Source organism: Oncorhynchus keta, chromosome 2 (assembly GCF_023373465.1).
Source record: "Oncorhynchus keta strain PuntledgeMale-10-30-2019 chromosome 2, Oket_V2, whole genome shotgun sequence".
Classification (NCBI taxonomy): domain Eukaryota; kingdom Metazoa; phylum Chordata; class Actinopteri; order Salmoniformes; family Salmonidae; genus Oncorhynchus; species Oncorhynchus keta.
In genome coordinates, this window is record NC_068422.1 from 13400358 (window position 1) to 13426129 (window position 25772).

A 25772-nucleotide genomic window follows, 5' to 3' on the forward strand; every position below is an offset into this window, starting at 1 on the left:
TATAAAACTGGTTAAATCACGGCTGTGACTATAACAGAACGTGCGTTTCATCGAAAAGCGCAGGAAAATCTGATCACTGAAAATTGAAATATATATCCATCCGCCACTTCAACCCATTGATAAAGGCGAACCACATTAAATGGGGCTGAGGTTGCAATACCTACAGCTTCCACACGATGTCAACAGTCTTGTCATTTGCCTAGGCTTTGTTTCTTGGTCAAACGAAGAAGAGACAAGCCATTTGTTCAGGTCTCGGACCGGATATTTTGGTTGAGATTTACCCGGACATTATTTCCAGACGTACCCCATATAGAATATACATCGCCTCGTGCTCAATTTGATCGCTTATTAACGTGTACTAATACCTAAAGTTGCATTACAAAAGTATTTCGAAGTGTTTTGTGAAAGTTTGTCGTCGACTTTTTTAATTTAAAAAAATGACGTTACGTTATAAGACGCTATTTTTTTCGTTTATCACACAGTCTTCATAGATCGATATCTAGGCTATATATGGATTGATTTAATCGAAATAAATACCCAATAGTGATTATGGGACATCTAGGAGTGCCAACAAAGAAGATGGTCAAAGGTAATGAATGTTTTATATTTTATTTGTGCGGTTTGTGTAGCGACGACTATGCTAATTATTTGGTTTTTTATGTCCCCTGCGGGTCTTTTGGGGTGTTACATGCTATCAGATAATAGCTTCTCATGCTTTCGCCGAAAAGCATTTTAAAAATCTGACTTGTTGCCTGGATTCACAACGAGTGTAGCTTTAATTCAATACCCTGCATGTGTATTTTAATGAACGTTTGAGTTTTAACTAGTACTATTAGCATTAACCGTAGCGCATTTGCATTTCCAGATGTCTAGATGGGACGCCTGCGTGTCAGGTAGGAGCAAGAGGTTAACCAGGTAGGCCAGTTGAGAACAAGTTCTCATTTACAACTGCGACCTGGCCAAGATAAAGCAAAGCAGTGCGACAAAAAACACAGAGTTACACATGGAATAAACAAGCGTACAGTCAATAACACAATAGAAAATGTCTATATACAGTGTGTGCAAATAGAGGAAGGAGGTAAGACAATAAATAGGTCATAGTAGCGAAGTAATTACAATTTAGCAAATTAACACGGGAATGACAGATGTGCAGATGATGATATGCAAGTAGAAAAACTGGTGTGCAAAAGAGAAAATAAAGTAAATAAAAGCAATATGGGGATGAGGTAGGTAGTTGGATGGGCTATATACAGATGGACTTTGTACAGCTGCAGCGATCGGTAAGCTGCTCAGATAGCTGATGCTTAAAGTTAGTGAGGGAGATATGTCTCCAACTTCAGCGATTTTTGCAATTCGTTCCAGTCATTGTTAGCAGAGAATGTTTGGCAGCGTGAGTGAAGGAGGCTTTGTTGCGAAATAGGAAGCCGATTCTAGATTTAATTTTGAATTGGAGATGCTTAATATGAGTCTGGAAGGAGAGTTTACAGTCTGGCAAGACACCTAGGTATTTGTAGTTGTCCACATATTCTAAGTCAGAACCGTCCAGAGTAGTGATGTTAGTCAGGCGGGCGGGTGTGGGCAGCATGCATTTAGTTTTACTAGCATTTAAGAGGCCTCAGAAGGAGAGTTGTATGGCATTGAAGCTCGTTTGGAGGTTTGTTAACACAGTGTCCAAAGAGGGGCCAGATGTATACAGAAGGGTGTCGTCTGCGTAGACGTGGATCAAGGAATCACCGGCAGCAAGAGCAACATCGTTGATATATACAGAGAAAAGAGTCAGCCCAATAATTGAACCCTGTGGCACCCCCATAGAGACTGCCAGAGGTCCGGACAACATGCCCTCCGATTTGACACACTGAACTCTATCTGAGAAGTAGTTGGTGAACCAGGCGAGGCAGTTATTTGAGATACAAAGGCTGTTAAGTCTGCCGATAAGAATAAGTGATTGACAGAGTCGAAAGCCTTGGCCAGGTCGATGAAGACGGCTGCACAGTACTGTCTGTTATTGATGGCGGTTATGATATTGTTTAGTACCTTGAGCGTGGCTGAAGTGCACCCGTGACCAGCTCGGAAACTGGATTGCACAGCCGAGAAGGTTCGGTGGGATTCGAAATGGTCAGTGATCTGTTTGTTAAAACCTCTTTGGGCTGAGATCCCGGTAACGGGATCGATATGACAACAGCCAGTGAATGTGCAGGGCGCCAAATTCAAAACAACTGAAATCCCATAATTAAAATTCCTCAAGCATACAAGAATTTTACACCATTTTAAAGATACACTTCTTGTTAATCCTACCATAGTGTCCGATTTCAAAAAGTCTTTACGACGAAAGCAAACCAAACGATTATGTTAGGTCAGAGCCAAGTGACAGAAAAACACAGCCATTTTTCCAGCCAAGGAGAGGAGTCACAAAAAGCAGAAATAGAGATAAATGAATCACTAACCTTTGATGATCTTCATCAGATGACACTCATAGGACTTCATGTTACACAATACATAACTAGCCTACCTGGTTAAATAAAGGTGAAAAATAACAAGTTAACTTGTTCGATAAAGTTCATATTTATATAAAGAAAATATCAGTATACATTGGCGCGTAACGTTCAGTAGTTCCAAAACATCCGGTGATTTTGCAGAGAGACACATCAATTTGCAGAAATATTCATAATAAACATTGATAAAAGATATAACTATTTTGCACGGAATTATAGATACACTGCTCCTTAATGCAACCGCTGAGTCAGATTTCAAAAAAGCTTTACCGAAAATGCAATGGAACTCAAGCTAACTCTCACGTGAACGTGAGTGGCCAGCTCATGGCTCTCTGGCAGACCTCGGATTCATTCCCCTCTCACTTCACAGTAGAAGCATCAAACAAGGTTCTAAAGACTGTTGACATCTAGTGGATGTCACGAGCTGGCCACGCACGTTCACGTGAGAGTTAGCTTGAGTTACATTGCATTTCTGAAGACAAAGGAATTCTCCGGTTTGAACATTATTGAAGATTTATGTTAAAAGCATCCTAAAGATTGATTGTATACATCATTTGACATGTTTCTACTAGATGTCAACAGTCTTTAGAACCTTGTTTGATGCTTTTTGCAATTTGACCCCATAGACACTGTGCATTCGATAGGGAAGGAGTTGAAAAACTTCAAACCTCAGATTTCCCACTTCCTGGTTGGATTCTTTCCTCAGGTTTTCGCCTGTCATATGAGTTCTGTTATACTCACAGACATCATTCAAACAGTTTTAGAAACTTCAGAGTGTTTTCTATCCAAATATAATAATAATATGCATATATTAGCAGCTAGGCCTGAGTAGTAGACAGTTAACTTGGCTTTTGAAGACTTTAGAAAGGCAGGGCAGGATGGATATAGGTCTGTAACAGTTTGGGTGTCACCCCCTTTGAAGAGGGGGATGATCGCGGCAGCTTTCCAATCTTTGGGAATCTCGGACAATATGAAAGAGAGGTTGAACAGACTAGTAATAGGGGTTGCAACAATGGTGGCAGATAATTTTAGAAAGAGAGGGTCCAGATTGTCTAGCCCAGCTGATTTGTACGGGTCTAAGTTTTGCAGCTCTTTCAGAACATCTGCTATCTGGATTTGGGTGAAGGAGAAGCTGGGGAGGCTTGGGCAAGTAGCTGCGGGGGTACGGAGCTGTTGGCCGGAGTTGGGGTAGCCAGGAGAAAAGCATGGCCAGCCGTAGAGAAATGCTTATTGAAATTCTCGATTATCGTTCACTTATCGGTGGTGACAGTGTTTCCTAGCCTTAGTGCAGTGGGCAGCTGCGAGGAGGTGCTCTTATTCTCCGTGGACTTTACGGTGTCCCAAAACATTTTGGAGTTAGAGCTACAGGATGCAAATTTCTGTTTGAAAAGCTAGCCTTTGCTTTCCTAACTGACTGTGTGTATTTGTTCCTGATTTCCCTGAAAAGTTGCATATCACAGGGACTTTTCAACGCTAGTGAAGTATGCCACAGGATGTTTTTGTGCTGGTCGAGCTGGAGTAATTTTGTTTGCTAGCCGGGAGATGCGCCTGGCTCAAGGTTAACTGGTGCCAGCTTCGGGACAAGGGCGTTTGCCACTATAGCCACTCGGTAGCAGTTAGCTAGCTGCGATGATCCGGTGGTCCAGAGCTTACGGCAGGAATCCGGTGATTTAGTGGCTTCTAGTCGTGTTAGTGAAGAGTCCAGGAGGCATCAGCTGTGTAGCCGAGTGATCATAGGGTCCACTGAGCAGGCCGGGAGATGGGCCAATTGGTAGCAGCTAGCTAGCTGCGATGATCTGGTGCAATGGTCCAAAGCTTACGGCAGGAATCCAGTGATGTAGTGGAGAAAAGCAGTCCGGTATGCTCAGGGTTGATATCGCGCTGTGCAGACTGGCAGGTATTATCCAGGCAAAAAGTGGCTGGTGTCTGAGCTAAAGGTAAAGGCCGCTAGCAGTGGCTAACAATGACTAAATAGCTAGTAGCTAATCAGCGTCTGATGGCTAGCTTCTGATGGAGGTTCTAGCTATAAGACCTAAAAATAGCAGATCCGTATCACATTGGGTGAGGCGGGTTGCCGGAAGGTATATTTAATTAAAAAATGGAAAAAGAGATTGAAATATACAAAAAAGATGAAAAAAACATCACATTTACACGGGACAACAACAAACACATCCGCATTGCTATGCTATCTTGGGAAAAAACGTGTCTGTGTCATGATGGTTTGTTCTTCACGCCCCACTGCTGTCAGAGCTGTGCTTTCAGCCTCTTCATCAGTGTCTGTGTCATGATGGTCTGTTGATGGCCCCTTAGAAGATCGCAACCATTTCTCCGTAAAACAGCACCAGCTTCTGTTTGTATGTTGTGTGACCTTGGCTGTACTTCAGTGATTACTGTTCCTTTCTGTCTCCATGTGTTTGTTTTGTCTTTGTTCCGCACATTGTGCCCAGGTTGTAGTTCAGTCAGGTTTCTTGTCCCTCACATTGTGTCCAGGTTGTAGTTCAGTCAGGTTTCTTGTCCCTCACATTGTGCCCAGGTTGTAGTTCAGTCAGGTTTCTTGTCCCTCACATTGTGCCCAGGTTGTAGTTCAGTCAGGTTTCTTGTCCCTCACATTGTGCCCAGGTTGTAGTTCAGTCAGGTTTCTTGTCCCTCACATTGTGCCCAGGTTGTAGTTCAGTCAGGTTTCTTGTCCCTCACATTGTGTCCAGGTTGTAGTTCAGTCAGGTTTATTGTCCCTCACATTGTGCCCAGGTTGTAGTTCAGTCAGGTTTCTTGTCCCTCATATTGTGCCCAGGTTGTAGTTCATGGAGGTTTCTTGTTCCTCACATTGTGCCCAGGTTGGAGTTCAGTCAGGTTTCTTGTCCCTCATATTGTGCCCAGGTTGTAGTTCATGGAGGTTTCTTGTTCCTCACATTGTGCCCAGGTTGTAGTTCAGTCAGGTTTCTTGTTCCTCACATTGTGCCCAGTTTGGAGTTCAGTCAGGTTTCTTGTCCCTCATATTGTGCCCAGGTTGTAGTTCATGGAGGTTTCTTGTTCCTCACATTGTGCCCAGGTTGGAGTTCATGGAGGTTTCTTGTTCCTTTGTCATAGTAGAACTTTTACTTAGTTTTTTGTTGTTCCTTGAACTTCCTCACTTTCTCTCGCTCTTTCATTTTTAGGAGGTGCTCTTTGATGGGTCAGTTGGTCCTCAGTCTGCGTCCCATGAGGAGCTGTGCTGGTCTCAAGTGTCGTTGTGCGGTATACAAGCAGGTTCCTGTAGAAGGCAGTTCCACTGTCTTTTACTTTGTACATCAGTCTCTTCACTGACTGAACAGATTTCTCCACCATTCCATTTGATTGTGGGAAGTGTGGACTTGATGTAGTGTAGACGAAGTCCCAGTCCTTGCTGAATTGTTTGAACTTTGCATTAGAGAATTGCGGTTCATTATCTCAGGAGTCAGGAGAATATGGATTTCATACAGGTTATCACAGCATCTGTGGTGGTAGTGTTGAGAGAGGCCTGAGAGACCTACCTTTTGGTATGATCTCTCAGGTGCAGGGCAGGGCTTTAATGTCTCAGCAGGGTTCTTGCACTTCTCGGTTCTTCGGTGGCCTTCATTCATCTTATTTAGCATTTCTTTTCTCAGACTTTTCGGAATTAGTATTTTGCTTCCTTTGGAGACAATGTTTCCAATTGCTGTCAGTTTAGCTCTGCAATTACAGTATTCAGTTATGTCTTATGAACGGTCTTGTTTCATGTTAGGCCATCCATTGAGGATTGTTTTCTTCAGGTTTGTCAGTGTTGTGTCTTTTTCTGTCTCAGTCTGTATGATTTAAATCTGTATCTGCGACTGGCAATGCTGTTGTGATCATGTCCACGTAAGCTCTCACTTGTTCATCTGCTTTGGTGCTCGCTAGCGCCTTCGGGTCATCAGCTCTAGAAAGAGTTTCTGCTGTGCACATCTTTCTTGGTGTGTTTTCTACATTCAGAGGGTTGTAGTTTGATCATCATCCAATCAAATTCTGTTAGTCACATCCGCTGAATACAACAGGTGTAGTGAAATGTTACAGTGAAATGCTTACGAGCCCCTAACCAACAACGCAGTTTAAAAAAATACAGATAAGAATAAGAAATGAAAGTAACAAGTAATTAAAGAGCAACAGTAAAATAACAATAGTGAGACTATGTACGGGGGGTACCGGTACAGGATCAATGTGCAGGGGCACCGGTTAGTTGACGTAATATGTACATGTAGGTAGAGTTATTAAAGTGACTATGCATAGATGATAACAACAGAGAGTAGAAGTGGTGTAAAAGAGGGGGAGGGGGGGGGGGGCAATGCAAATGGTCTGGGTAGCTATTTGATTAGGTGTTCAGGAGTCTTATGGCTTGGGGGTAGAAGCTGTTTAGAAGCCTCTTGGAAATAAAGGAGGGCCGCACACTCTAAGAGCGCAGATGCAAAAATGTAATGTCCAACGTTTCGACAGGCAAGCTGTCTTCATCAGGATATAATCACAAACACTGCAGGGTGACTCGTTTATATAGTGTCAAAAGACACACACAGGTGTCTTTAATCATGGCCAAGTATGGCCTAATATCATTGGTTAATTCTCAAATATTAAAATTACATACAAAGAACAACATACAAAAAACAAATGGACAGCATACGATCATAGATTCATTTTAGACGACACAAGCTTACAAACAATTACAATGGCAAAGTCACAATAATCACAAGAATGGCTTTAGATCAAAGTCTACGTTGAGACCGAAGGGAGCAAGGGTCTTTAAATTAAGGATCCAGGCAGCCTCTCATTTTAACAATAAATTATCGAGGTCACCCCCTCTCCTAGGGAGGGTGACATGTTCGATGCCAATATAACGCATAGACGAAATCGAGTGGTTTGCTTCCAAAAAGTGGGCCGGAACATGTTTACCACAAGGGCAAGTTATAAGATAAATAACTGCCTTAGTGGAGCACGTAACACCTTTGATTGGGATCTGTTTCCCTGTTTGGGGGTGTATGAAGGATCTACATTTATAAGTGCCATTGCATTGAGCACAGCCATTACACTTGTAGTTTCCATCCAGTAGTGGCGCAAATAGACGTTGTTCAGGGATATCTTGGGGTGGTAAATCAGAGTTTACCAATTGGTCTGGGAGATTTCTGCCCCGCGAGAAATGACCAAGGGAAGGTCCAAAAACACATTACCGAGACGATCATGGGATTTTAGGATGTGCCAATGTTTGTGAACGACTCACTTAATTTGTTCCGAGCACTTTGAATAGCGGGTAGTTAGAACGCAAGAATGCTTCTTTTTACAAGACTGACCTCGGAAAAGGTCATGTCTCGTTTTGTTTTGAATTTTCTCAATGGCAGTATTAATCTGCTCATTTTTGTACCCCCTCTCCTTGAATTTTCTTTGCGTCTCAGCCATATTTCTGTCGGAATCTGATTGTTTTTTGCAAATTCTTTTGATTCAACAGAATTGTCTGTAAAACTATTTTTCAAGGGAAGTGGGTGACAACTGTCACCCTCAACAAACTGTTACGATCAGTAGGTTTCCTGTAAAGATCAGTGTATAGAACATTATTTTCACACAACATCAGAAGATCAAGAAAACTGATTTGACATGTATCAATCAGATTGCATAGTAAATCTCAAATGTTCAGAACAGGAGTTAAGAAAAGCATAAAACGCCTGGAGCTGTTTTGCATCACCCCTCTATAGAACAAAAATATCATCAATATACCATTTCCAAATAATGATGTTAGGCAAGAAAACATTTTGGAGAGGATTGAAAATAGACTATTTCTACATGTAACCCACATACAAATTAGCATAGTTAGGAGCCATGGGGGATCCTATAGCAGTACCCTTCGTCTGAATAAAGAAATAATTTAGAGATATGAAGTAGTTATGTGTGAGTACTATTTCAGCCAATGTTATAATGCAGTCACTGGAAGGTAGTTCATTAGGGTCACGTTGCAGAAGAACATGTTCCATAGCTTCAATACCGCCCTCATGTGGAATATTTGTGTATATCGACTCAACATCAAAAGTAACTAACAAGGTATTCTCAGGAAGAGGATCAAGAGATTCAATAATAGAGATCATACTGCTGGTGTCCTTTACAAAGGAGGGGAGCTGTTCTGCTTATGTAATTTTGGCAAAGTATAGAAAGTGGCAATTTTAGGGTGTTGAATAGCCAAAGAGTCGTGTTCTTTTTTGGTCATCTGACCAGAAATTAAATATCCATCTAAGACAGTAAAGATAGTGTTCTGAAATTGGGAAGTGGGGTCACTTCTGAGTTTCTTGTAAAAGGTGTTGTCAAGCAGTTGTCTATGACACCATTTACATTTACATAAGCTTTCCTATTCAGAAGTCAAACTGACACACCCTTATCAGCAGGGCGGATAAGGACTGACGTATCGGATTGTAAATCAAACAAAGCTTGTTTTTCATCCTTAGGTAAATTATGGAAAGATTTGTACTCCTGTTTGTTCTTAAGGAGATGGGCAACATCTTTTTCAACAAGTCTGCAATATGTCTCGATAGAGTGATTGCGATTGGCTGGAGGAATAAAATAACTCTTGCTTCTAAAAGGAGTCGGAGTATGTGCAGGTGAGTAACGTACTGGTTCAATAGAAATATCAGGATTAGGGGAGCTAAAGTGTTTGTAAAAAACTTAAACATGTCTACCTTAACATCAAAATCATTGAACTGAGTTGTAGGCACAAAATATAACCCTTTATTAAGCAAGGAGACATGGGTAGGGCTCAATATCTTGCTTGATAAATTAAAAGACACTCAGTCCCGTGTGTTCTGGGACTGTGTGAATGGTCCCCTCTGCCTCTGGTAGTCGTTTCTTCTTACCCCATCAGGTGCGGCATCTCATCGGTGTGCGTGCCTGCGGCCACCTCCGCCCTTCCGTCGGTCCAGTCTCTCATTGAATAAAAAACTGCCACTGGAAGCTGATGAGGTGCTGGTTATAAAGTGTTGATCAGACAGAGGTGGATCGAAGTAAGCGTCATCACAACTGCGTCTGCCGTGGAGAGGAGGAGCAGGACCTCCCTTGTCAGGGTTTCCTCAGAAGTAGACTTTGTCCTCGGCCTGAGCTCTTAGAGTGTGCGGCTCTCCTTTATTTTCAAGTTTTCCACTCCGCTAGCCAGCACCTCGCCTAAATAGGTGTGTGTTTCTTTTTCCTCTAGAAGCCTCTTGGACCTAGACTTGGCGCTCCGGTACCACTTGCCATGCAGTAGCAGAGAGAACAGTCTATGACCAGGGTGGCTGGGGTCTTTTACAATTTTTAGGGCCTTAATCTGACACAGCCTGGTATAGAGGTCCTGGATGGCAGGAAGCTTGCACTACCCTCTGTAGTGCCTTGCGGTCAGAGGCCAAGCAGTTGCCATACCAGGCAGTGATGCAACCAGTCAGGATGGTGCAGCTATAGAACCTTCTGAGGACCCATGCCAAATCTTTTCAGTCTCCTGAGGGGGAATAGGTTTTGTCGCGCCCTCTTCACGACTGTCTTGGTGTGTTTGGACCATGTTAGTTTGTTGTTGATGTGGACACCAAGGAACTTGATGCTCTCAAGCTGCTCCACTGCAGCCCCGTCGTTGAGAATGGGGGAGTGCTCGGTCCTCTTATTCCTGTAGTCCACAGTCATCTCCTTTGTCTTGATCCTTTGTCCTGGCACCACGCGGCAAGGTCTCTGACCTCCTCCCTATAGGCTGTCTCGATGTTGTCGGTGATCAGGCCTACCATTGTTGTGTCATTGGCAAACTTAATGATGGTGTTGGAGACCTGCCTGGCTGTGCAGTCATGAGTGAACAGGGAGTACAGGAGGGGACTGAGCACGCACCCCTGAGGGGCCCCTGTGTTGAGGATCAGCGTGGCGGATATGTTGTTACCTACCCTTACCACCTGGGCATGGCCCGTCAGGAAGTCGGGGGATCCAGTTGCTGAGGGAGGTGTTAAGTCCCAGGGTCCTTAGCTTATTGATGAGCTTTGAAGACACTATGGTTTTGAACGCTGAGCTGTAGTCAATGAATAGTATTCTCACGTAGGTGTTCCTTTTGTCCAGGTGGGAAAGGGCAATGTGGAGTGTAATAGAGATAGGGTTTCTGGGATAATGGTGTTGATGTGAGCCATGACCAGCCTTTCAAAGCACTTCATGGCTATAGACGTGAGTGCTACGGGTCGGTAGTCATTTAGACACGTTACCTTAGTGTTCTTGGGCACAGGGACTATGGGGGTCTGCTTGAAACATGTTGTTATTACAGACAGACAGGGAGAGGTTGAAAATGTCAGTGAAGACACTTGCTAGTTGGTCAGCATATGCTCGCATTACACATCCTGGTAATCCGTCTGGCCCTGCGGCCTTGTGAATGTTGACCTGTTTAAAGGTCTTACTCACATTGGCTGCAGAGAGAGTGCAGAGAGAGAGCAGAGACAGCCTTCCGGAACAGCTGGTGCTCTCATGCATAAGTCAGTGCCATTTGCTCCGAAGCGAGCATAGAAGTAGTTTAGCTCGTCTGCTAGGCTCGTGTCGCTGGGCAGCTCTCGACTGTGCTTTCCTTTGTAGTCTGTAATAGTTTTCAAGCCCTGCCACATCCGACGAGCGTCAGAGCTGGTGTAGTACGATTTGATCTTAGTCCTGTGTTGATGCTTTGCCTGTTTGATGCTTCGTCAGAGGGCATAGCGAGATTTCTTATAAGCTTCCGGGTTAGAGTCCCGCACCGATCCACTTATTGATGAAGCCAATGACTGATGTAGTGTACTCCTCAATGCCATCGGAGGAATCCTGGAACATATTCCAGTCTGTGCTAGCAAAACAGTCCTGTTTGATCTAGTCACTGGTGTTTCCTGCTTTAATTTGAGCTTTTAAGCAGTAATCAGGAGGATAGAATTATGATCAGATTTGCCAAATGGTGTGCGAGGGAGAGCTTTGTGTGTGGAGTAAAGGTGGTCCAGAGGTTTTTTTCTTCTCTTTTTGCACATTTAACATCCTGATAGAAATGTGGTAAAACGGATTTAAGTTTTTCTGCATTAAAGTCTCCGGCTACTATGAGCGCCGCCTCTGGGTGAGCATTTTCCTGTTTGCTTATGGCGGAATACAGCTCATTCAATGCTGTCTTAGTGCCGGCCTCTGACTGTGGTGGTATGTAAACAGTTATGAAAAATGCAGATGAAAACTCTCTAGGTAGATAGAATATCTCACGATAAGCTGTAGACCACACTATCTCAGGCGAGCAATAGCTTGAGACTTCCTTAGATATCGTGCACCAGCTGTTATTTACAAAAATACATAGTCTGCCACCCCTTGTCTTACCAGACGCCACAGTTTCATCCTGCCGGTACAGTGTATAACCAGCTGGCTGTATGTTGATAGTGTCGTCGTTCAGCCGTGACTCCGTGAAGCATAAGATATTACAGTTTTGAATGTCCCGTTGGTAGTTTAATCTTGCGCGTAGGTCATCTATTTTATTCTCCAAAGATTGCACGTTTTCTAGCAGAATGGAAGGAAGTGGGGGTTTATTAGATCGCCTACGAATTCTCAGAAGGCAGCCTGCACTTTGGCCCCTTTTTCTCCTCCTCCTCTTCAGGCAATCACGGGGATCTGGGCCTGTTCCCGAGAAAGCAGTATATTGTTAGTTTCAGGCTCGTCAGACTCATTAAAGGAAAATAAGGATCCTGCCAGTCTGTGGTAAAGTAATCGCAGTCCTGATGTCCAGAAGTTATTTTCGGTCATAAGAGACTGTATCGGCAACATGATGTACAAAATACGTTAAAAAAACAAGTTACAAAAAACGCAAATAAACGGGGAAAAAACACAATCGGTTGGGAACACTTAAAACGTCTGCCTTCTTCTCTGGCGCCAATTTTAGACATTCTTTGGACTCTCAGCGGACAGTCATTCAATGGCTTTTGAAAGAGCAGAATCAGTGGTTTGTGATCCGTTTCAACGCTGATCACTTGTCCTGACACAAACCAATGGAATCTCTCACAAGCACATGTTATGCTGAACAACTCCTTTTCAATTTGAGAATACCGGGTCATTGAACGAGATGCATATGCCACTGTTTGCCAGTTGTTGTCGTATTTCTGCAACTTAACACTGTGATGCATCCGGTGATATCTTGATGGGTCTCCCTGGGCCGTAAAACCTAAAGACTGGTTCCTCTGTCAGCTGTTTTTTTCAAGTTGTTCCTTGCAGTCTCATTTTCATGATTCCATTCCCATTCTATATTATTCTACGTCAGTCTTCTCAGCAGAGCGATCTTCTCTGAGAGGCTGTGTATGAATTTTCCCAAATAGTTGACCATGCCATTAAACCTCTTGGACATTTCTCTCTGTTCAGTTTCAAGTTTGAAAAAAGTACAGGAAGCAACAGTGAAGGTAGTCTTACATCGTGCTCTGCTTTCCCCATACAATAATGTCATCCATCCATGTGTCCACACCCACAATGAGTTCATAAATCAGATGTATGGTTTTGTGATCAACTTCAGGTGCTGAGGCAATGCCAAAAGGTAATCTCAGGAACCTGTATCTGCCATAAGGGGTGTTGAAGGTACATTGTTGGCCTCGTCTAACTTTAACTGCCAAAATCCTGAATATGCATCTAACTTGCTGAAGTATTTTGTGTTTGCAAACTGTACCATGATTCCCTCACGTGTGAAGTTTTCTCTTTTTATTGCTGGGTTCAGATCCATTTGATCCAGGCAGACTCTCAGTTTTCCATTATTTTTGACCACAATGACGAGATAATCTATCTTCTGTACCAGTCAGTTTCTCCATTCTGTCCAACTCTTCTTTTCGCTGGACTTGGAGCGAATGGCACTTTTCTAGATGGATGAATAACTGGAGGTATGTTTTGGTGTATCCAGATAGTGTGTTCACCTAGCAGATATCTGAGTCCTTGGAATAAGTCATTATACTCCTTCATCAATTCATCATAGTCCGTCTCTGTCTGGCTTTCCACCACAAAGGTTCAGTCTGTCACAGGCATAATATAGCCTGCATATCCTTGGGTACTATGATGAATGACAATGTGTGCAGTGTTCTTGTATGACACTTTGGCAATGCACTTCCCTTTAACTGGAATCTCAGCACCTGCATAACCTGTCACTTTAACTTCAGCTTCATGCAGTTTCATCTTGGCCTCTTAAACTCAGTCTCTGATATCACATTCACCTGTGCACCTGTATCCAGTTTAAATGGAATAATACTGTCATTCACCTGTAAAGAAATAATCCAATCCTTCTGTTTTCTAGAAAGAGCATCCACATAGAACTCCTCTAGTTTACTTTCCCCCACTGTATCTATCATATAGAGCATCCACATAGAACTCCTCTAGTTCACTATCCCCCACTGTATCTATCATATAGAGCATCTACATAGAACTCTTCTAGTTCACTATCCCCCACTGTATCTATCATATAGAGCATCTACATAGAACTCCTCTAGTTCACTATCCCCCACTGTATCTATCATATAGAGCATCTACATAGAACTCTTCTAGTTCACTATCCCCCACTGTATCTATCATATAGAGCATCTACATAGAACTCCTCTAGTTCACTTTCCCCCACTGTATCTATCATATAGAGCATCTACATAGAACTCCTCTAGTTCACTTTCCCCCACTGTATCTATCATATAGAGCATCTACATAGAACTCCTCTAGTTCACTATCCCCCACTGTATCTATCATATAGAGCATCTACATAGAACTCCTCTAGTTCACTTTCCCCCACTGTATCTATCATATAGAGCATCCACATAGAACTCCTAGTTCACTATCCCTCACTGTATCTATCATATAGAGCATCCACATAGAACTCCTCTAGTTCACTATCCCCCACTGTATCTATCATATAGAGCATCCACATAGAACTCCTCTAGTTCACTTTCCCCCACTGTATCTATTTGGTGGATATATATGGTCTAGTATTTCGTTTTAAAGCTCTTATGCTCAAGAGAACAAGAAACACTTAGCCATTTGAACACCACTGCAGAAGCTTTGCTATTCAGCATCTTCCCATTGAAGTAGCCTAGTTTAGTTGTTTGGCTACTTGAAGAGAAGTAGGACCGATCACTAGCAGCCCACCTCTTTCAATGCATTGTGGAAAAGTGTGCATCAAAGTCTTCTACATGAAGAGCCAAAATGAGTATAACATCCTGGCATTTATATCATACTTGATTTTCGCATACTGAGAATGCATCATCCGCGATTGCGTTGTTTCCCGTTATTCGTTGATTTCGGTAGCACATCCCCATATCTAATGGATCAGCTGTTGTCAAAGCCTTTAAGAGTGTGACATCCGGATTTTAAAGTATACTTGATTTTCGAAATGTCAGATAATATGAACATTTTTTTCGCACAATCAAACATCCTATTTACGACGCAAGTATACGTATTCGGTTAAATAAATGTTGAGAATGGTCTGTGGTAGCTTGGTGGTGGCTTGTGGGATACAGAACTCTGCCTCTACTTCCCTAGTTAGACATCATGCATTATGGACTGGATCTTCACTTGAGGAACGCACAGAACAGGTTCTCTCATAAATATTGTATTGATGTTCATGGGAGATTTGGGTCAATTTGAGGTTACACATGACACATGGATCTTTAGTCAAAAGCTTATCTCTCCCCCTGTCTCCTGGTTGACCACTAGGCCTGAGGATTGAGGTAAATAGAATGGACCTGTAATACCAGATTCAACATATGACATATGTCAATAGTAAAATGAGTTAGAATACAAAAAAGATGACTGTATTTTCTCAGATCATATTTTGGTCCATCTTGCTGCTGGTTTATCATAATGATGCTGGTGTGGCTGGTTTATGGAACATTTTGGGTGAATGGTGTTTGGGTGGCTAGTTGGAACATTTTGAGTGAATGGTGTTGGGGTGGCTGGTTGGAACATTGTGGGTGAACCTTAGTGGAGTCAAACTAAAACGGGACGTCTTGTTTGAACCTCCATAATCCATCAATTCCTTAATCCATAAATTCTCTTCCCAGTGTGCTAACGAGATGAACTACAAATAGTCGGCTTCACGTTGTGTCAATGAGAGCATCCTCTTCATTACTGTACGTCGTACTTTCAATGTGGCTTCTTTTTTTGGCCCAGAGGCAAGTCATCTATACTGTGGCTGTTTTCTCTGTTGTCTTCTCTATCATACTCACTGCTGTCTTCTCTATGATTCTCACTGTTGTCTTCTCTATGATTCTCACTGTTGTCTTCTCTATGATTCTCACTGTTGTCTTCTCTATGATTCTCTCTGTTGTCTTCTCTATGATTCTCTCTGTTGTCTTCTCTATGATTCTCTCTGTTGTCTTCTCTATGATTCTCTCTGTTGTCTTCTCTATGATTCTCTCTGTTGTCTTCTCTATGATTCTCTCTGTTGTCTTCTCTATGATTCTCTCTGTTGTCTTCTCTATGATTCTCTCTGTTGTCTTCTCTATGATTCTCTCTGTTGTCTTCTCTATGATTCTCTCTGTTGTCTTCTCTATGATACTCACTGTTGCCTTCTCTATGATACTCACTGTTGTCTTCTCTATGATTCTATGATTCTCTGTTGTCTTCTCTATGATTCTATGATTCTCTGTTGTCTTCTCTATGATTCTCTCTGTTGTCTTCTCTATGATTCTCTCTGTTGTCTTCTCTATGATTCTCTCTGTTGTCTTCTCTATGATTCTCACTGTTGTCTTCTCTATGATTCTCACTGTTGTCTTCTCTATGATTCTCACTGTTGTCTTCTCTATGATTCTCACTGTTGTCTTCTCTATAATTCCCACTGTTGTCTTCTCTATAATTCCCACTGTTGTCCTCTCTTAACTCTGAGTTTTTTGCAGCAGGTGTGAGATGTTGTAATCACACAAAACAAGGGAAGGCCCCAGAAGAGACAGAGATATGACTAACATCTGGCACAAATCAAAACCCACTACACAGACCTCGAATGTCACATAGGGGGAGGGGGAGGCATGCCTAGGACTGATCTAGGAGCAGATGATGGGTAAAGTTGCATTTGGTTCATTAGAACTGAGATATTAATTACAAATAAATAACAGAAACACGTCAAATATTAGAAACAGGATCAGATTTTTTCTAACACATCAAATATTGATTCCAGCCAAAGATGCATAAGACAGAAGTCCATTGACATGACACAAGAGGGGAAATATCACTGTTTGGACTGAGATGCTATCAGGCTTATTGGTTTGTCCATAGTCCATAAAGCATAAAGAAAGCAGAGCTCCTCTACAATGCTCTGTTAAGCTGAAAGGAGAAGAGCTGGGATCAGGCTCTGTAAGGTTACACTGACCTTGTGCCAGTTATAATGTCATAAAAATGCAGCGAGGCATTTCTTTTCTCGAGAAAGGAAGGCTGAAATGAGAGAGGGAGAAGTAGAGATGGAGAGAGAGAGTATGAGAAAGGGAGCGAGAGAGAGCGTGAGGGAGAGCGAGAAAGAGTGTGCAAGAGAGAGAGAGAGCCATTGGTTTGGAAAGTGCAAGGCTATTGATATAGACACAATGAGGAGTAACATGAGCTCCATTCAACCCCAGTACCATACAGTGCAAAGCTCTTACCATGAGTACAGCGAAACAGGGTAGGAGAAGACAATGTTAGGACAACTATTATATGCAAAGTGACATTCTGTTGAATTTCAATAAGATGTGTCTGGAGGAACTGTCCATTAATGTATAACAGGCCCAAGTACTTACTGTAGTTACGTAACTGTTAGAGAAGATCCATCTCTGGAGTGGATCTCTGGAGTTTCCCACCAATCCTTCCATGTACTGTAGTGAAATCAACATCAGGTTCATGAAACAAGAGTAAACCCATCCATTCTGTTCCATTCAATGAAAACTCACTTCCATTCAGTTCCATTTGACTCCTGGTGCATGGTGAATTCCTGGAGATTCTTGATGTTTATGATATCACCCATCCAGTTCCTGTCCTGATCTCCCTCCACAGGTGGGCAACTTCAGTCCTCTAGGGCCTGATTGGTGTCACACTTTTGCTCCATCCCTACCAAACACAGCTGATGAATCAAATTGCATTCTAAACTGAAGATCATGATTAGGTGATTATTGGAGTCAGGTGTGTTAGATGGGACTGGGGCAAAAGTGTGACACCAATCAGGCCCTGGAGGACTGGAGTTGCCCAGGCCTGCTAGGCTGAGACAGGAGGAGGGGTATCATCATGTGGTCCACTGCAGGTTTAAAGCCTTAATCTGTTTGTCGTACGACACACACACAGAGATGTAGAAAACTGACTGGGTGAAAGAGAAAGAGGAATAGGGCGATAGGGGGATCATGAAATAACAAACAATGTATTTTGTGTCAAAAGGGGGGTGAGAGAGGCAGTGCTTTCGTTTTTTTGTTTTGTTTTAGGATGTGGTCGTATTGTTATGGTGCTATTTGTAGGAGCTCTAATCAGTCTGGATCGCTGAACCGTTACAGATTGCTCAATAGAAATGTAAAGGTAATTTCCGATTTAGCCTACATATGCAGCATTTACCGTGAATGCAGGAGCACACAGGGTTCTAGATCCAACCACAGAATGACTGTCAGAACACACAGAACACCGAATACACAGAACACAGAAAACACAGGACACACAGAACACATAACACACAGAACAAAGAGCACACAGAACACAGAATGCACAGAACACAGAACACACAGAACACAGAGCATACAGCACATGAAACACAGAACATGAAACACTGAACACAAAACACACAGAATACACAGAACACACAAAAGACACAGTAAAACTCCATTATCTTGGGTTTGGAAACAGCCTCTCTCACTGCCTGGCTGGCTAGTGAGTCTCTGCTGGTATTGAATAGCACACAGCTTGTTGGACTTGGCTGAATATTCAGCCACAACAATCAATTACGCCACAACAATCAATTACAAGACCAACCTGCTGAATGAATGAATGACTATATCAATACAAGTTTGCCTAAGGCTTACATCAAAGACCATATCCTAGCTCTTGACACATGGCAAGCAATATATTAGTCAACTCCTTAGTGAAAAACCCCCTGCCAGTCTGTAGACGGTGTGGGTTTAGGTTTGAATTGTATGTGTACAGTATCCCAATCAATCCCTCTCTGTGGTTCTGTCCACAGGATTCCTCAGTACTATATGTGTGGAGTTGAACCCCTCATTATACTTGAGTCAGGTTGGTCCTTTGATGCAGCGGTTCCGGTGCAGATGGCTGCTTCCAGGGGTTGGCCTTGATTAGCAGCTTGTTAGAGGTTTACTGTATAAAGGTTGTGTGTGTGTGTGTGTGTGTGTGTGTGTGTGTGTGTGTGTGTGTGTGTGTGTGTGTGTGTGTGTGTGTGTGTGTGTATAAACATCCTCAGCCACCCCCCACGCAGAGGTGGCTGAGTTCAAAGACTAACAGTAAATACAACATTTATTGGGGAGAAGTTTTGGAGGCAGTCACTGCCCCCTTGTGGGAGTTTATAGTAGTACAAAGACTTCAAAACAGTCCATGGAAATCACAGGTCTGCCTTGGTCATGCAGTGGTACACTGATAGCACACCCGACACAAAGACATATGACTACACTGAATGGAAGAAGGCCGTAAATATACATAAAGACAGCCCAGAGCAGACTGCTCTAAAGACTAAATCTGAGGCTGTGTCCAGATGGGCAGACAGACAGTGGACACAGGGCAGGGTATGTCCAGTTTATAGGGCAATCTGTCTGTCTGTGATGGGCTGGGCTGGCAGCATTAGGATTATAGAATTACCCAATCATGAAAAGTACTCAATAAAGCTGCTCAATGCGCTCCACTCTCTGTCAGATCGCTAGGTTTATCTGTAGTACGGCTACTGTGTATGGGTGTGTGTGTGTGCTTGTGTGTGCGTTCTGAACTTCTGTCTCACATCTCTCCTTCCTCTCCCTGTGTCTCCAGCTGGCAGGTGTAGGGGGCGGTAGAGAGCATGGCTGAGCCCGGCCAGCCCCAGGAGAGCAGCATACTGCAGAGGAAGAAACCTCCATGGCTCAGAGTGGACATCCCCCCACAGCTGTCCCTGGATGAGCCCTTAACATTAATACAGGTATGATGAAACACCTCTCTCTCTCTCTCTCTCTCTCTCTCTCTCTCTCTCTCTCTCTCTCTCTCTCTCTCTCTCTCTCTCTCTCTCTCTCTCTCTCTCTCTCTCTCTCTCTCTCTCTCTCTATTCAATTTGAGGGGCTTTATTGGAATGGGAAACATATTTTTACATTGCCAAAGCAAGTGAAATAGATAATAAACAAAAGGGAAATAAACAATAAAATTAACAGTAAACATTACACTCACAGAAGTTCCAATAGAATAAAGACATTTCAAATGTCATGTCTAAATACAGTGTTGTAATGATGTGCAAATAGTTTTTTATGCATTTATTTTATTTAACCTTTATTTAACCAGGTAGGCCAGTTGAGAACAAGTTCTCATTTACAACTGCGACCTGGCCAAGACAAAGCAAAGCAGTGCGACAAAAACAACAACACAGAGTTACACATGGAATAAACAAACGTACAGTCCAACAAAACAATAGAAACATCTGTATACAGTGTGTGCAAATGAAGTAAGGAGGTAAGACAATAAATAGGCCAATAGTGGCGAAGTAATTACAATTTAGCAATTTACACTGGAATGGTATATGTGCAGACGAGGATGTGCAAGTAGAAATACTGGTGTGCAAAAGAGCAGAAAAACAAAAACAAATATTGGGATGAGGAAGGTAGTTGGGGTGAGGTACGTAGTTGGTTGGATGGGCTATTTACAGATGGGCTGTGTACAGCAGCAGCAATCAGTAAACTTGGTCCTTCTGTGGCTCAGTTGGTAGAGCATGGCGCTTGTAACGCCAGGGTAGTGGGTTCGATTCCCGGGACCACCCATACGTAGAATGTATGCACACATGACTGTAAGTCGCTTTGGATAAAAGCGTCAGCTAAATGGCATATATTATTATTATTATTATTATTAAACTGCTCTGACAGCTGACACTTAAAGTTAGTGAGGGAGATATAAGTCACCAACTTCAGTGATTTTTGCCATTGGCAGCAGAGAACTGGAAGGAAAGGCGGCCAAAGGAGTTGTTGGCTTTGGGGATGACCAGGGAAATATACCTGCTGGAGCGCGTGCTACAGGTGGGTGTTGCTATGGTGACCTGTGAGCTGAGATAAGGTGGATCTTTACCTAGAAAAGAATTATAGATGACCTGGAGCCAGTGGGTTTGGCGACGAATTTATAGCGAGGACCAGCCAACGAGAGCATACAGGTCACAGTGGTGGGTAGTATATGGGGCTTTGGTGACAAAACAAATAGACTGCATCCAATTAGCTGAGTAGACTGTTGGAGGCTATTTTGTAAATGACATCGCCGAAGTCAAGGATCGGTAGGATAGTCCGTTTTACGAGGGTGTTTGGCAGCATGAATGAAGGAGGCTTTATTGCGAAATAGGAAGCCGAGAATTGAACCCTGTGGACCCCCATAGAGTGTGAGGGTAGGTAGCAACACGTCTGCCATGCTGATCCTCAACACTGGAGCTCCCCAGGGGTGCATGCTCAGTCCCCTCCTGTACTCCCTGTTCACCCACGACTGCATGGCCAGGCACGACTCCAACACCATCATTAAGTTTTTAGATGACACAACAGTGGTAGGCCTGATCAGCGACAATGACAAGACAGACTATAGGGAGGAGGTCAGAGACCTGGCCGGGTGGTGCCAGAATAACAACCTATCCCTCAACGTAACCAAGACCAAGGAGATGATTGTGAACTACAGGAAAAGGAGCACCGAGCACGTCCCCATTCTCATCGACGGGGCTGTAGTGGAGCAGGTTGAGAGCTTCAAATTCCTTGGTTTCCACATCACCAACAAACTAGATTGGTCCAAACACACCAAGAGGCTCTACAGCTGCAACATCGAGAGCATCCTGACCGGTTGCATCACTGCAATTGCTCGGCCTCTGACTGCAAGGAACTTCAGAGGGCAGTGCGTACGGCCTAGTACATCACTGGGGCAAAGCTGCCTTCCATCCAGGACCTCTACACCAGGCGGTGTCAGAGGACGGCCCTTAAAATTGTCAAAGGCCCCAGCCACCCCAGTCATAGACTGTTCTCTCTGCTATCGCATGGAGGCTTATTGAGGTAGTATGTACATGTAGGTATGGTTAAAGTGACTATGCATATATGATGAACAGAGAGTAGCAGTAGCGTAAAAGAGGGGTTGGTGGGTGGGACACAATGCAGATAGCCCGGTTAGCCAATGTGCGGGAGCACTAGTTGGTCGGGCCAATTGAGGTAGTATGTATATGAATGTATAGTTAAAGTGACTATGCATATACGATAAACAGAGAGTAGCAGCGGTGTGAAAGAGGGGATGGGGGGTGCACATAATGCAATAATAAACATTTGATTACCTGTTCAGGATTCTTATGGCTTGGGGGTAAAAACTGTTGAGAATACTTTTTGTCCTAGGCTTGGCACTCTGGTACCGCTTGCTAACCGGTTTTCTGTATATACGTAGCCTTGCTACTGTTATTTTCAAATGTCTTTTTACTGTTGTTTTATTTCTTTACTTATCCCCCTCCCCCAAGGAGTGCATCAACATTGGATTTGTTTTTGAGTTCTTTGTGGATCTGTGTAATCTGAGGGAAATATGTGTCTCTAATATGGTCGTACATTTGGCAGGAGGTTAGGAAGTGCAGCTCAGTTTCCGCCTCATTTTGTGGGCAGTGTGCACATAGCCTGTCTTCTCTTCAGAGCCAGATCTGCGTACGTCAGCCTTTCTCAAAAGCAAGGCAATGCTCACTGATTCTGTACATAGTCAAAGATTTCCTTCAATTCGGGTCAGTCACGGTGGTCAGGTATTCTGCCACTGTGTACTGTCTGTTTAGGGCAAAATAGCATTCCAGTTTGCTCAGTGTTTTTGTAAATTATTTTCAATGTGTCAAGTAATTAATTATCTTTTTGTTTTCTCATGATTTGGTTGGTTTTATTGTGTTGCTGTCCTGGTGCTCTGTGGGGTCTGTTTGTGTTTGTGAACAGAACCCCAGGACCAGTTTGTTTAGGGGACTCTTCTCCTGGTTAATTTCACTGTAGCTGATGTCTTTGTTGTGGAAAGTTAGGGCTCTTTTCTGGACACTTACTCACTCACACCTTACGTTACAGATACAATGCAAATCGATAGACACCGAAAACACATTTATACAGGTACAGCACACACATTCATAGATACAGTTACTGTAATCTGGCCTACATACAGGTAGTGTAATCTGGCCTACATACAGGTAGTGTAATCTGGCCTACATAGAGGTGGTGTAATCTGGCCTACATACAGGTACTGTAATCTGGCCAACATACAGTTTCAATAGATGCATTACAATGTACACCAGCTACAGTAAATCCACTGAGCTATTGAGGAGAAATAAGTTTTTGTTGTCTGGTGTGTGTTGCAGCCGGTGAAGAGGCAGGGGTTCCTGCACAGTGTGAGCATGCCCTGTGAGATCACACAATCAGGCATCGCAACCTTTGACCCCAGCAATTATCTCCGACCCCCTCTGCACCGCCAGCCCTCCATCACAGAGACCATCAAGAGGTGAGACCACACACACACATGTTTGCTTCACACACCACACCATCCACTATCCTTGCTTAACTGCTCACTACTATGATTTCTGCATGCCCTGAATATCTTTTCTAAATCCTAACTTTTACTGACTGACTCTTCTTCCAGCTGATCTGAACTTTATACTATTTTTATTGATATTTTCCCTCTCTTTTACTTCCCACTCTCTCTCCTTTCTCTGTATGTTTTCCTTCTCTCTCCTTCTCTGCCTACCTACCTCCCCGTCTTCCCCCTGTCTGGTGTGTGTAGTGGGAAGAGGGTGCATTTCAGGCGGGTCAACACGGTCCCTCATAAGGGCCAGAAGGGCCCCCTACTGGTGTCTGTACTCCGCAGGAGCTCCTGTGTCCCCAAACTGGTCACCCGGCGCCGCTCGTCCATCCCCAAACAAATCATCAAGTAAGAGAGAGAGAGAGACAGAGGAGGGAGTGGGAGGAAGTGAGAAACACAGAGGGAGTTGGAGAAAGAGAGTAGGATGAAGGAAAGAAAGGTTAAGATCATGTGTTAATACAACCGTTTTAGAATCCCCTGAAGGTGTCACATGATCTGTGACTGAGAAATCCCCTGAAGGAGTCACATGATCTGTGACTGAGGATGAATCCCCTGAAGGTGTCACATGATCTGTGACTGAGGATGAATCCTCTGAAGGTGTCACATGATCTGTGACTGAGAAATCCCCTGAAGGAGTCACATGATCTGTGACTGAGGATGAATCCCCTGAAGGTGTCACATGACCTGTGACTGAGAAATCCCCTGAAGGTGTCACATGACCTGTGACTGAGAAATCCCCTGAAGGTGTCACGTGACCTGTGACTGAGGATGAATCCCCTGAAGGTGTCACGTGACCTGTGACTGAGGATGAATCCCCTAAAGGTGTCACATGACCTGTGACTGAGGATGAATCCCCTGAAGGTGTCACATGACCTGTGACTGAGGATGAATCCCCTGACGGTGTCACGTGACCTGTGACTGAGGATGAATCCCCTGAAGGTGCCACGTGACCTGTGACTGAGGATGAATCCCCTGAAGGTGTCACGTGACCTGTGACTGAGGATGAATCCCCTGAAGGTGTCACGTGACCTGTGACTGAAGATGAATCCCCTGAAGGTGTCACGTGACCTGTGACTGAGGATGAATCCCCTGAAGGTGTCACGTGACCTGTGACTGAAGATGAATCCCCTGAAGGTGTCACGTGACCTGTGACTGAGGATGAATCCCCTGAAGGTGCCACGTGACCTGTGACTGAGGATGAATCCCCTGAAGGTGTCACGTGACCTGTGACTGAGGATGAATCCCCTGAAGGTGTCACGTGACCTGTGACTGAGGATGAATCCCCTGAAGGTGTCACGTGACCTGTGACTGAGGATGAATCCCCTGAAGGTGTCACGTGACCTGTGACTGAGGATGAATCCCCTGAAGGTGTCACGTGACCTGTGACTGAGGATGAATCCCCTGAAGGTGTCACGTGACCTGTGACTGAGGATAAATTCTCTACCTCACACGTGTCAAACTCATTACACGGAGGGCCAAGTGTCTGCAGGGTTTCGCTCCTCCCTTGTACGTGATTGATGAATTAAGGTCACTAATTAAGGTCACCTGGTTGTTTTAATTGAAAGGAAAAACCAAAAACCAGCAGACAACAGGACTTCCATGGAATGAGTTTGACACCCCTGCCCTACAGCAAACAACACATCACAGATGTTTTCATCGTCTTGACGATGTTCCATGACGCATAGAGGATGCATACACACCGTTGTCCCACCCATTACCCCTCATACACACTCACAAAATTACACACACTCAATTACGAAATTACTCGTTTACCTGGCCTACCATGAGAGTTTGAGCACATCAAAGCCACTGTGAATCCATCTGAGCTCTGTAAAGCTGGTTTGTGTGTTCAGTTAACAGAGTGACGGTGGACAAACACCAAAAACAGCTATCACTTTAAAGGGCTGGCCGGGCTTTCACACCATTTTGTGTATGCATGCGTGGTCCAATTGGATTCCAGTCGGAGAGTTGTATGGCAGCCTGGTACAATTGCACTGTAGTGACAAGCCAAGGGGACACTGTAAGTTATTGGTAAGTTATTGGTCACATACACATATTTAGCAGATGTTATTGCGGGTGTTAGGGAAACGCTTGTGTTCCTAGCTCAAACAGTGCGGTAATATCTAACAATTCCCAACGATACACACAAATCTAAACGTAAAAGATTGGAATTAATAAATATATAAATATTAGACTAAAATCCAGTAGAATAGAATACAGTATATACATTAGAGATGAGTAAAGCAGTATGTAAACATTATTAAAGTGACTTGTATTCCATTATTAAAGTGGCCAGTGATTCAATGTCTATGTATAGTGCATTCGGAAAGTATTCAGACCCCTTGACTTTTTCCACATTTTGTTATGTTACAGCCTTTTTAAAAAATAGATTAAATAGTTGTTTTCCCCCTCATTAATCTGCACACAATAACCCATAATGACAATGCAAAAACAGGTTTAGAAATTTTGACAAAATTTTTTTTTTAATCATAAGTATTCAGACCCTTTTCTCAATACTTTGTTGAAACACCTTTGGCAGCGATTACAGCCTCAAGTCTTCTTTGGGATAATGCTACAAGCTTGGCACACCTGTATTTAGGGAGTTTC

The 25772-nt window shown here is 43.4% G+C and overlaps 1 protein-coding gene and 1 long non-coding RNA gene across 5 annotated transcripts in view; one reads left to right on the top strand and one right to left on the bottom strand.

Annotated features, from left to right (window-relative positions):
• LOC127909904 (uncharacterized) overlaps positions 1-17494 on the bottom strand; it is a 43545-nt gene extending 26051 nt beyond the window's left edge. For both annotated transcript variants that reach the window (XR_008072900.1, XR_008072903.1), the window contains exons 1-2: positions 17351-17494; positions 17201-17275 (exon numbers count right to left, since the gene is read on the bottom strand). This is a non-coding gene — a long non-coding RNA (uncharacterized LOC127909904). The remainder of the gene's footprint in view (positions 1-17200; positions 17276-17350) is intronic.
• The window catches only part of LOC118374995 (inactive rhomboid protein 1-like), an 83111-nt gene that overhangs the window by 27822 nt on the left and 29517 nt on the right, over positions 1-25772 (top strand). For 2 of the 3 annotated variants that reach the window (XM_052472242.1, XM_052472238.1), the window contains exons 2-3: positions 19413-19557; positions 22948-23087. In XM_052472242.1, the coding sequence (XP_052328202.1) occupies positions 19441-19557; positions 22948-23087 (257 nt within the window). In that variant the 5' untranslated portion in view covers positions 19413-19440. Of the gene's footprint in view, positions 1-17624; positions 17698-19412; positions 19558-22947; positions 23088-25772 lie in introns of those variants that run through there. The other variant, XM_052472249.1, reaches the window with a different exon arrangement.